General features: G+C 42.6%; 2 protein-coding genes across 2 annotated transcripts in view; one reads left to right on the forward strand and one right to left on the reverse strand.

Annotated features, from left to right (window-relative positions):
* LOC138958821 (uncharacterized) overlaps nucleotides 1-12,638 on the forward strand; it is a 12,781-nt gene extending 143 nt beyond the window's left edge. Inside the window, exons 1-5 of the mRNA XM_070330121.1 lie at nucleotides 1-28; nucleotides 6,958-7,134; nucleotides 8,386-8,744; nucleotides 10,768-11,050; nucleotides 11,535-12,638. The exon at nucleotides 1-28 is cut by the window's left edge and continues 143 nt beyond it. Of these exons, the coding sequence (XP_070186222.1) occupies nucleotides 2-28; nucleotides 6,958-7,134; nucleotides 8,386-8,744; nucleotides 10,768-11,050; nucleotides 11,535-12,239 (1,551 nt within the window). The 5' untranslated portion in view covers nucleotide 1 and the 3' untranslated portion in view covers nucleotides 12,240-12,638. The remainder of the gene's footprint in view (nucleotides 29-6,957; nucleotides 7,135-8,385; nucleotides 8,745-10,767; nucleotides 11,051-11,534) is intronic.
* On the reverse strand, nucleotides 1,951-2,550 carry LOC138958198 (uncharacterized). The gene has a single exon (XM_070329287.1). It carries the CDS (start codon nucleotides 2,548-2,550, stop codon nucleotides 1,951-1,953), a length of 600 nt encoding a protein of 199 aa, XP_070185388.1.

Raw genomic sequence — 12,638 nt, forward strand, 5'->3', positions numbered from 1 at the left:
GATGACAAAACGAACTCGGGCGAAGAAGGTAACACTATCTGTAGCTATCGATGGTATAATATGTTTGCTTTTCCTGCTTCTGTTTGCCATATTAAGGCAACATCATCACATGATAGAAAGAGAGAAAGGGTGGGGGAGGGGGGAGAGAGAGAGAGACAGAGACAGAGACACAGAGACAGAGACAGGGAAACAGAGAGAGAGAGAGAGACAGAGAAAGAGAGAGAGAGTAGCACACAGACAGACACGTACGTACGCACGCACGCACGGCACGCACGCACGCACGCACACACACATACACACACACAGACGCACACACACACACACATACACACGCAGATCTAAATTAAGTTATGTTAAAAATTGACATTTTTTATCATTGGAAATTGTACTTAAAATGCAGCATGACAATTTATTTTTTAAATTTGTATCTGTATATACAGTTATAATGTATTAAGTTTGATGTGATAGTTCTTTGATTATATTGTTCTTGTTGACCCTATATTAGGGCGAGGGCTGGATGTAAAAAAAGCAATATTCTTGCTTATCTATTACCCTCGATAATAAAGATTTTGTCTTGTCTTGTCTTGTCCCTCTCTCTCTCTCTCTCTCTCTCTCTCTCTCTCTCTCTCTCTCTCTCTCTCTCTTTCTCTCTCTGTATCTTTGTATCTCTCTCTCTCTCTCTCTCTCTCTCCCGAAATCAACGCTCACAAGTTTCGGTACGCACCAAACCAAACGACAAGAAACTGTCCTCTCTGTACAGCTGATAAAGAAGATGAACACCATGTTGTATTTTTATGTCCTTTTTATCAAGACCTTCGAGCAAAGTATTTGAAAATCTCGAACTCTAAGACGCTGCAACAACAACTTGTGTATTTCTGTGGCAATAATGAGGAAAATGTGATGAACAGCTTCAGCAGATTTGTGTTCTTCATGCTGCAGAAGAGACGAACCCTTATAAATGAGGTTCAGTGATATGTCATCAGGGTTTTAATGTATTTGTTGAATTTTATGCGTGACTATAATTTATAACTGTGCAGATACTATTGCTGTTATTTTAACCACTATTGTAAGGGGCTGTGGCCTTAGACAATTAAAGATTTGTTCTTGTTCTTGTTCTTGTTCTCTCTCTCTCTCTCTCTCTCTCTCTCTCTCTCTCTCTCTCTCTCTCTCTCTCTCTCTCTCTCTCTCTCTCTCTCTCTCGGTCTCTCTTTAGCCTATGTGCTGCCCTTGCCTATGCCCACCTTCAAAGATACCACGCACGGTAATGATTAATACTTCAATATTTTAGTATGAATTGTAACAGTGATGTTGATATTCACAAAATGTCCTGCACAGGGGTCTGCTCGCTGATTCCACTACTTCACGGTTATCTAATCTTTTTTGTACCACTTTGGGCCCGTCACCGAAATCCGTTCATCTGAGATAAACTTACCCTCAGCACAGCAAATCCCAAGTCCAAAATAGCACCCACAGTAGCTTTTTTATATTGAGCGTGACAGCGTGTGTGTGTGTGTGTGTGTGTGTGTGTGTGTGTGTGTGTGTGTGTGTGTATATATATATGTGTGTGTGTGTGTGTGTGTGTGTGTGTGTGTGTATGCTTCATTTCTGCAGCTGTTGACAGTGACAGTGTGTAGGACAATTCTTAAGTTAGTGCTTTTCATTATGAGTCAAACGCCGGTACAGTATCAGTTGGGTCGTGCTTCATATATTTGCTTTTTTCATTTAAATTATCTTTCATCTCAATCTTCTTTTGTTTGACAGGTTATTGACACGTTGTGATATGCTACAGCACATAATATATAGTGATCTTCTATAAATGCAATACATGAATAGGACATTGATGTTATCATGTTTCCAGGAACCTGGAAACACAGTCATGTGGGTGGGTTTATTTTTTAGGATGGGGGAATTGAGTGGTATATAGGGGAGTTGGGAGGTCACAAAACACATTCACCTAAACTTATTCCAAATCGCCGTCATTTTGGCAGAGCTGCCGATTTTTTCCGTCATTTTGGCGAAGCTGCCGATCTTTTCCGTCATTTTGGCAGAGTTGCCGATCTTTTCCGTCATTTTGGCAGAGCTGCCGATCTTTTGCGTCATTTTGACAGAGCTGCCGATCTTTGCCGTCATTTTGGCAGAGCTGCCGATATTTGCCGTCATTTTGGCAGAGCTGCCGATCTTTGCCGTCATTTTGGCAGAGCTGCCGATCTTTGCCGTCATTTTGGCAGAGCTGCCGATCTTTGCCGTCATTTTGGCAGAGCTGCCGATCTTTGCTGTCATTTTGACAGAGCTGCCGATCTTTGCCGTCATTTTGGCAGAGCTGCCGATCTTTGCCGTCATTTTGGCAGAGCTGCCGATCTTTGCCGTCATTTTGACAGAGCTGCCGATCTTTGCCGTCATTTTGGCAGAGTTGCCGATCTTTGCCGTCATTTTGGCAGAGCTGCCGATCTTTGCCGTCATTTTGGCAGAGCTGCCGATCTTTGCCGTCATTTTGGCAGAGCTGCCGATCTTTGCCGTCATTTTGACAGAGCTGCCAATCTTTGCCGTCATTTTGGCAGAGTTGCCGAACTTTTCATAGTTAGGTATATAATAGTGACGCCTATGACTGCCATACATTTGTTATGGCAATTCTAGAAAATGTAAAGAAGAAAAAACACACGAAGAAAATGTCCTGCCACGAGAACCACGACCTTGCGTGACCCTGCTTCCGGGCTTTTCTTTTTTCCAACTTTCAAAACTTCGAATTGTACTGATCTGATCTTGTCTTGATGAAAAAAGAATTCTTTTATGATTTAAGAATGTTTGTGTAACAAGCTGTCAATCTATTATTAAGATTTTAAAAGTTAGGTCTAGCGCCAAAACGCCCCGTCCGATTTTGTTTATATCAGACAATCCGCCAAATTAATTCTTTGAAAATTGCTCGCTCTTTACGTAGGGCACCTAGGATGTTCAAAAGCGGTGAGTGTGTAAATGAAAGGGTGTTTGTACTGTGTGTAAAAGCCTGAGAGTATCTGTGATGGTTTACGGGAGGCTTACTGTGCCTTTAAGATTGATTTATTTGTTTGTTTGTTTGTTTTTTGTTGATTTGTTTGTTTTGTGTTTGTTTGGTTGGTTGGTTGTTGTTGTTGTTGTTGTTTTGTTGTTGTTGTTTTGTTGTTGTTGTTGTTGTTGTTGTTCAACAGGTTGGATACTCTTTTCTCATTTGAAATCCAGGGTAGGTACTGTACGTAGTCGCTTGTAAACACAAGAAGAAACAGTACATTGCTTCTGTCCTCCTATCCAACAAATCGCCCCCCCCCCCTCTCTCTCTCTCTCTCTCACCCCGCGCTCGTCCTTGTTATGTTTTACAGATGCACATCATAAGACTTCAGTCCCGTCCATTTGTACCGTCGCAAGAAGATAACAGCAGATAAAAACAGTGGCCTATCACAGCCGAAGCGTGATTGAGTGTTTGTGTGAACGGACCATGTGGGCTCGTGGGTGTACTCGTAAGGTCACTGGAATGGTCGGTCGTCGGAAATTAGTATCAAGGATTAAAGGCGCATTCCTTCCCGTAAAACCAGTTTGTCTCACCATCTCAGTTGTGGCCAGAGTTGTGCATGGGTCAATAGCATCCCTCCCCTTGGACACACGCCATGAATCAACATCCTGACTGATTCCTGTGCGAAGTGAGAATTGTGTTTTTTTCGGTGACTTGGTTTCACAGATTGCCTCTTGTGTACTTTAAGATGGTCACAGGGGGAAAAATGTGTCTTTAAGAAAGAGTTTAGCGTTTCGTCCTACCTTTAGATGTTCGTCCTACCTTGTAGTTTTGATTTTTGTGTGTTTTTTTGTTGTTGTTGAGAAAGCTGGCGAGTCGACTGTGTCATGTTTGGTCAAAGGACGTCCTGCTAATATTCGGTGAGATGATAGTCATGACGACGTGTTAGTGCATAATGAATATCATTTAAGTACGTTGGCGATACAGTTGGGATGATAATTATGAATGAGCTGTAAATAATTCAAAATCGTTTTACAAAACGGCACGGTATTTTGAAAGTCTGATATCAAAACGAGGAATTTAGTCTTTCCTTTGTTGTGAGAAAGGCAAGACATGACTGAGTAACCTCTTATCTCCCCCGAAAGAAATCTAAAATCAACAATTTCAAAAAGAAACACGAGGATTTCGTTTTCATGTCCTCTCTGTTTCCTTTCCTTTTACATTTAGTCAAGTTTTGACTAAATGTTTTAACATCGAGGGGGAATCGAAACGAGGGTCGTGGTGTATGTGTGTGCGTGCGTGTGTGCGTGCGTGTAGAGCGATTCAGACCAAACTACTGGACCGATCTTTATGAAATTTGACATGAGAGTTCCTGGGTATGATATCCCCGAATGTTTTTTTCATTTTTTTGATAAATGTCTTTGATGACGTCATATCCGGCTTTTCGTGAAAGTTGAGGCGGCACTGTCACGCTCTCATTTTTCAACCAAATTGGTTGAAATTTTGGTCAAGTAATCTTCGACGAAGGCCGGGGTTTGGTATTGCATTTCAGCTTGGTGGCTTAAAAACTAATGAGTGAGTTTGGTCATTAAAAATCTGAAAATTGTAAAAAAAAAATTCTTTTTGTAAAACGATCCAAATTTACGTACATCTTATTCTTTATCATTTTCTGATTCCAAAAAAATATAAATATGTTATATTTGGATTAAAAACAAGCTCTGAAAATTAAAAATATAAAAATTATTATCAAAATTAAATTGTCCAAATCAATTTAAAAACACCTTCATCTTATTCCTTGTCGGTTCCTGATTCCAAAAACATATAGATATGATATGTTTGGATTAAAAACACGCTCAGAAAGTTAAAACGAAGAGAGGTACAGAAAAGCGTGCTATCCTTCTCAGCGCAAGTACTACCCCGCTCTTCTTGTCAATTTCACTGCCTTTGCCGTGCGCGGTGGACTGACGATGCTACGAGTATACGGTCTTGCTGCGTTGCATTGCGTTCAGTTTCATTCTGTGAGTTCGACAGCTACTTGACTAAATGTTGTATTTTCGCCTTACGCGACTTGTTTTTATTACCTACACACAGTTTTTTTTCTCTAAATCTATTTCTCTTTGGGTAAATTGAAATTTAGTGTCCGAAATTAACTCTCTCCGCCCACAGTTGTCCATGTAGTTACGTCCCTTGAACATGCAGTACGGTTCACGGAGTGGATCTACTTCAAAATCGCCGCTTTTCACCTCGTTTTTGCGTCGTTTACAACAAACTGGCATGGTTCAGCCCGTCTATAAAGTTGCTTTTTTTTTTTTAGCAAAAGCTTCCCTGAATTTGGGAAGCTTTACTTAAACATTACCCCTCTTTGTTTTTATTTACTTACTTGTTAATTTAATAACTTGTCCGTTTGGGTGTTCAAAAATATGAAACGAACTGTTACGAAAAGATACAGTGTGGGGAGTTCAAAATTATTACGCGGCGTTTTTATCTGTGACCAAACCCTTTCCCGCAGTGGGGCACTGCGGTTATGAAATTAAAGGCCCCTCCTGTTTTTGGAACCGCAGGAGCTTTCTAGTTTGCTGTTAGGTAGATTTTTGGTTCCTCTTTCCTGTCATGCTCTCTTTTTCTTCATGAATTCTTTTCTTTTTTCTGCCTTCTTGCTCATTCACCTGTATTTTTTCCAAAAATCTCTTCTCTTGCCGCTTGTCTCGCGATTCATGTATAGTTTAATCTGTTAGTGTTCTGATGTAAGTCCAGCAGTAGATAGGTTAAGCCTATTTTAACATACTGGAAACTGGTAATCTTCCAGTAGGTATTAATTTAGTTTTACTAAAGCCTGCTGGGACACAAGTAATGGGTTAGTGCATTTGTAAACAGGAATCGCTTGACAAGTGGCCCCCTTCATCCCCCCCTTCCTCGTCCTGATATGGCTCTGCGTAGTCGGCTGGACGTTAAGCAACAAATAAACAAACAAACAAACCAAACCCATGAACATACAACCACTCCTGGGCAAATCGACGGGTCATACAACAAAACAAGATCAAGATGTCATCTGTGTTTCAATCTATACTGAATTAAAGTAACGTAATCATATTTGTCTAAAATATATATTTACTTGTAAAAATACCCGATCTCTCAACCGGCACGGTTGGCCTAGTGGTAAGGCGTCCGTCCCGTGATCGGGAGGTCGTGGGTTAGAACCCCGGCCGTGTCATACCTAAGACTTTAAAATTGGCAATCTAGTGGCTGCTCCGCCTGGCGTCTGGCATTATGGGGTTAGTGCTAGGACTGGTTGGTCCGGTGTCAGAATAATGTGACTGGGTGAGACATGAAGCCTGTGCTGCGACTTATGTCTTGTGTGTGGCGCACGTTAAATGTCAAAGCAGCACCGCCCTGATATGGCCCTTCGTGGTCGGCTGGGCGTTAAGCAAACAAACAAACAAACAAACAAACCCGATCTCTCATCTTTTTGTTGTTGTTGTAACCCTTCAGGTAATCTGTTCTTAATAATAATAATAATGAGAGCTTATATAGCGCGAACCACAGTAAACTATGCTCTCCGCGCTTTACACATTAACTAGGAATAAAAGCTTCTTGTGCGCAGAGTAAAAACTGGGACGCATATCCTTTGGTTAACACAAAATGCTTGACCTTCTGGCGTTCTCAGTAATGAGGTCAAGGACAGTGAACGTATTGAGAGACAAACAAGCAAAGCACAGGAGCTTGTATCAAAGTGCCTGGCCGGACACAGTCGATCGAAGGATCGTAGCCCAATACCTTCTGCTGTAAATAACTTCGATTTATTACTCCTTCTGTAGAAGGTTATAGGGAACGATACCTCCTTCACTGGCCTCGGCCATGCACTTAACGACAAGTACTTGTTTACCAGAGTAAGTCTAAAAAATATTCTCTTGCCGTGAATCTAAAAAAAATTCAAATAAATGAAATAAGATTAAACAAACTCCTTTTGTCCTTTGCAGCCTTGGAGCGTTGCCATGGCGACGCCAGAAGACCTTGAGCAGAAGCTGACCTGCAGCATCTGCCTGCAGCTGTTCCAAGACCCGCGACTCCTCCCCTGCGGGCACACATACTGCCAGCACTGCCTCACCTGCTACATCGCCAGCAGAGCGCCCGCATCCAACTCACGGGGACAGCAGGTGACAGGATAAGGTTGTCTGGGATGCAGGATGACGTTGTCTTTAATGCAGGATGAAGTTGTCTTTGTTGAAGGTTGAAGTTGTATGTGTTGAAGGACAATGTTGTCTGTGGTGTATTATGACGTTGTCTGTGTTGCAGGATGAAGTTGTCTTTGTTGAAGGATGAAGTTGTATGTGTTGAAGGACAATGCTGTCTGTGTTGTATGATGAAGTTGTCTGTGTTGCAGGATGAAGTTGTCTGTGTTGCAGGATGAAGTTGTCTGTGTTGCATGATGAAGTTGTCTGTATTGCTGGATGTAGTTGTCTGTGTTGAAGGATGAAGTTGTCTGTGTTGAAGGACAATGCTGTCTGTATTGTAAGTTGAAGTTGTCTGTGTTGCAGGATGAAGTTGTCTGTGTTGCATGAGGAAGTTGTCTGTGTTGCAGGATTTAGTTGTCTGTGTTGCAGGATTTAGTTGTCTGTGTTGAAGGATGAAGTTGTCTGTGTTGAAGGATGAAGTTGTCTGTGTTGAAGGATGAAGTTGTCTGTGTGGAAGGATAAAGCTGTCTGTGTTGAAGGATGAAGTTGTCTGTGTTGAAGGATGAAGTTGTCTGTGTTGAAGGATGAAGTTGTCTGTGTTGCATGAGGAAGTTGTCTGTGTGGAAGGATAAAGCTGTCTGTGTTGAGGGATGAAGTTGTCTGTGTTGCAGGATGAAGTTGTCTGTGTGGAAGGATGAAGTTGTCAGTGTTGAAGGACGAAGCTGTTTGTGTTGAAGGAGGAAATTGTCTGTGTTGGGGGACACATTTTGCTGATATTTCAAGACTTTTGAGTAGTTTCGTGATGTTTTCCTATCCGGTTTATATACTGTTAATACACTCAAAAAAGTTGTTAAGAACAAAATAGATGCCATCAGATCCGTTCTTTGTGTGGTTTTATGTGAAAGAGAGACAAGTGTAACAAGCTTCGGGTATTTCGGGAGGAGAAAAACGAGCTTTCATTGGAGGAAATACCCCAAAAGAGATGGATTTCAAGCTCTGAACAACCCCTCCCCTCCCCTTTACCTGTGCTGTGCTCATTATGCTGAGAGTTCGTTACTTCTTTTATGTCCATTGTATATCCACCCCCCCCCCACTCCTACCACATACACACATCTTGCTAAAAATGTTTTCAAGAAAAAAAAAAGTAATTGCATGTTGTGTCCAAATCTCGATTACACGAGTAGAATATAGATAAACTGCCCACTAAACAATCCTTCCCCTCGCTTTTTCCAGGGGTTCTTGTGTCCGGTATGCAGAGAGTTCGTGCAGGCTCCAGACCGACTCACGCCTCCGCATCTGTGGGCATGCAAGTTCAAACCCAACTTTCTCATCCGGGACATCGTGGAGGTTCACGGGAAGAACAAGCAGCGCGTGCAGAGGCCTATGTGCCCGCTGCACCCAAACAAGCCTCTGGAGCTGTACTGCCGAGACTGCAGAACTTCCGTGTGCGACCGCTGCGTGGCGCTAAACCACAGAAGGTGCGAGGAGGTGCTGGAACTTTCGGAGGTGTGCAGAGAGACGCAGCAAGCCACGCGCAAACACCAGCAGACCGTCACCCGCCTGCTCAAACAGCTGGAGGCCAAGAAGAGGCGGTAGGTTGTCAAGTACAGCCGGGTGTTTTTTTCCGGGGAGAAAAATGTGTTTGCGATTTTTACCATTGTAGCCTAAATGTATTTTTTTAAACCTATTTTTATTTTCTATTTACTGTTGGTAAACGTTTTGAAGTAAAACCGTCGCAGCGGTGTGAAAAGAGGATATCCTGTCTAAGCTTTTAAGAATGTACAATATTTCTTCCTTCAATATTTTAATAATATGGCAATTTCGAGTGTACAATAATTCAGCATTTCATGACAACAATTTTCTTCAGATGTTTCAGACGCACCAACGACACCCTTTTATTTTTTGTGTGTGGGGGCGACCTCTCCTAAAATAAAGCTTCAATTCTTTTCCGAACTAATGGCAGGACTGGTACACAGAGTTAATCTTTGGAAAACTGCCTTATAAATTCAAACACTAAACCCGGCAGTTAATTGATGATCCTCAAAGTAATTGCCTGCCTCGAAACGTATTGGGGACACTATCTGGTGATGCATAAGAACATGTCAAACTGCAAGTCGCAACGGGGAATGACAGGGAAGAAAGCTGAGAATGTACTTTTAAAAACCCTTCCATGTTCAACTTTACAAATTTGCTGAATAGGACAGTTTTCGTCCTGTCTGTAGTCTATTCATGTGGAGTGCACGGCTAGCTTTTATTAAGATTTTACAGTGGAACCCCCATTTATAAAAACAAAAACAATGTGAGACTTCCTCCATTTTAAAACCTTGTTTTTTACATTTAGTCAAGTTTTGACTAAATGTTTTAACATAGAGGGGGGAATCGAGACGAGGGTCGTGGTGTATGTGCGTGTGTGTGTGTGTGTGTGTGTGTGTGTGTCTGTCTGTCTGTCTGTCTGTGTGTGTGTGTAGAGCGATTCAGACTAAACTACTGGACCGATCTTTATGAAAATTGACATGAGAGTTCCTGGGTATGATATCCCCGGACGTTTTTTTCATTTTTTCGATAAATACCTTTGATGACGTCATATCCGGCTTTTTGTAAAAGTTGAGGCGGCACTGTCACACCCTCATTTTTCAATCAAATTGATTGAAATTTTGGCAAAGCAATCTTCGACGAAGGCCGGAGTTTGGTATTGCATTTCAGCTTGGTGGCTTAAAAACTAATGAGTGAGTTTGATCATTAAAAATCGGAAACTTGTAATTAAAATTATTTTTTATTAAACGATCCAAAAACAATTTCATCTTATTCTTCGTCATTTTCTGATTCCAAAAACATATACATATGTTACATTTGGATTAAAAGCAAGCTCTGAAAATTAAAAATATAAAAATTATGATCAAAATTAAATTTCCGAAATCGTTTTAAAAACTATTTCATCTTATTCCTTGTCGGTTCCTGATTCCAAAAACATATAGATATGATATGTTTGGATTGAAAACACGCTCAGAAAGTTAAAACGAAGAGAGGTACAGTAAAGCGTGCTATGAAGCATAGCGCAATCGCTACCGCGCCAAACAGGCTCATCACTTTCACTGCCTTTTGCACTGGCGGCGGACTACGTTCAGTTTCATTCTGTGAGTTCCACAGCTTGGCTAAATGAAGTAATTTCGCCTTACGCGACTTGTTTCAGATTTTCTGTTAACAAAATGTACCTCCGTTTTAAGACTCCCTGCTATTTAAGACATGATTGTCTCGGATTTTGTGTTAACAAAATGTACCTCCGTTTTAAGACTCCCTGCTATTTAAGACATGATTGTCTCGGATTTTGTGTTAACAAAATGTACCTCCGTTTTAAGACTCCCTGCTATTTAAGACATGATTGTCTCGGATTTTCTGTTAACAAAATGTACCTCCGTTTTAAGACTCCCTGCTATTTAAGACATGATTGTCTCGGATTTTCTGTTAACAAAATGTACTTCCGTTTTAAGACTCCCTGCTATTTAAGACATGATTGTCTTTGATTTTTGAAGGTCTTAAAAGGAGGGTTCCACTGTGTTTTCCCCTAAAGAATTCTTCTTGAACCTAACTAGTGTTCAAAATTGCATTTCCATACAGATGCACAACCGGACGACGGGAGCTGGAGCGAATCGAGCGCGACATGGACGCCAAGATCGAGCGGGAAGGGCAAGAACTTCTCCGCAAGGTGGCCGACTTCCTGCGCAGTCGCAAAGAGTCCCTCAAGCGCCAGGCGCATGCGCACTGCCGGCAGTGCGTCAACGTGGTGAACGCGTACACGGAGAAGTGTGATGAGTTGACGGGAGCTTTGAGGGCCCTTGATCGCGTTCTAGGCAACAAGCTTCGGCCTGACCGTCCGCACAACAAAATCATCAATGCGCAGGTCTCTTGGTTTACCGTTTAGTTTGTTGGCCTTTTTTATATTCAACTCAAGTCTCTCTTCGTCAATATCGCAAATAGTTTTGAGAGGGTCACAGGCAGGCAGTTATCAACAAATTGAAAATTCATTACAATTTTTTAATACGTCCATCTAGTTGAATATCTAGTTTTGAGTCAGACTTTGTTTTTTGTTTACCCGGTCTGCTTGTGATGTACTCACTACCTTGCGTTCTATTTTCTCATTTTGTTATTTATTTTGCAGGTTGGTCAGTCAGTTTATTTGCTTCGGGTCCTTCTTAGCTGTCTATACATATTCCCTTATTCAATGGATAAATAACATGTTTAATAAACCGACTGGGTAGGCCTATATTTATTTCTTAAATTTATCTGTCACCATTCAAGAAGAATGTAAATCCATATTCTGCTTTTGCCTTCACGTTTAGAACTATACCCTTGACAACTGATCGGTACTTCGTGTTGTTCCGCAGGAGGAGAGCAAGCTGAGCGGGATGGTGCAGAAGCTGGAGATGGCCGTGCAGCAGCTGGACTCGCCCTGTCACTTCACCGTGCGACTCATCATGGACGACTCCGCCCTCACCGCCATCCTCAACAACCTCAAGCTGGGCGAGATCCGCACTGGTGACAACGGCGACGATGCCTCGGGGCGACCATCTTCGGGTCGACCTGCCTCAGCCTCGTCCGCGGCCTCCTTCGTGACCTTCGCTAACGGGGCTGGTTACGCCTTTGGTGTTGGTGGGGGGTCTTCGTCCACTGCTGCCCCTGAGAGGTCTTCTTCGGCTGCTTCTGCCTTTCCCTCCGGGTCGGCTTCGTCCTTGTACAACTCCCAGTCCCCTTTGCATTTCTCGCCTAACTCTTCAGCCTTCTCCCTTAACTCTGCCTCCCCCTCTCCGTCTTCTGCCTCGGCGTCTGCATCTACGTCTCCTCTGGGAGGGAGTCATCCAGCTCAGCCTGCCCAAGGGTTCAGCTCTCTGCGGAGTCGTGTGGTTTCTGACAGCCGCCTTTCTTCCCACGATAATGACAACAAGGGCGCGGATTCGAAGAAGCCTGGAGCCGTGGCCCAATGCCTCTTGCCTCCCCCTGAGCCCCCGAGGCGAAAAAGCGTGTCGAAGAACCCTTTTGATTTTATGGACCGTCCCGCTGCGCCCATGAGGAGGAAGTTGTCGCAGCCTTGAACAATAGAAGCATAACACTTAAAGGCACCCTCCCCCCGCGGGTTAGGGGGAAGAATTCACCCGATGCTCCCCAGGATGTCGTAAGAGGCGACTAACGGATTCTGTTTCTCCTTTTACCCTTGTTAAATGTTTCTTGTATAGAATATAGTCAATTTTTGTAAAGATTTTAGTCAAGCAGTATGTGAGAAATGTTAAGTCCTTTGTACTGGAAACTTACATTCTCCCAGTAAGGTAATATATTGTACTACGTTGCAAGCCCCTGGAGCAAATTTTTGATTAGTGCTTTTGTGAACAAGAAACAATTGACAAGTGGCTCTATCCCATCTTCTCCCTTTCCCCGTCGCGATATAACCCTTCGTGGTTGAAAACGACGTTAAACACCAAATAAAGAAAGAAAGG

This window comes from Littorina saxatilis, linkage group LG2 (assembly GCF_037325665.1).
Source record: "Littorina saxatilis isolate snail1 linkage group LG2, US_GU_Lsax_2.0, whole genome shotgun sequence".
Taxonomy (NCBI): Eukaryota; Metazoa; Mollusca; class Gastropoda; order Littorinimorpha; family Littorinidae; genus Littorina; species Littorina saxatilis.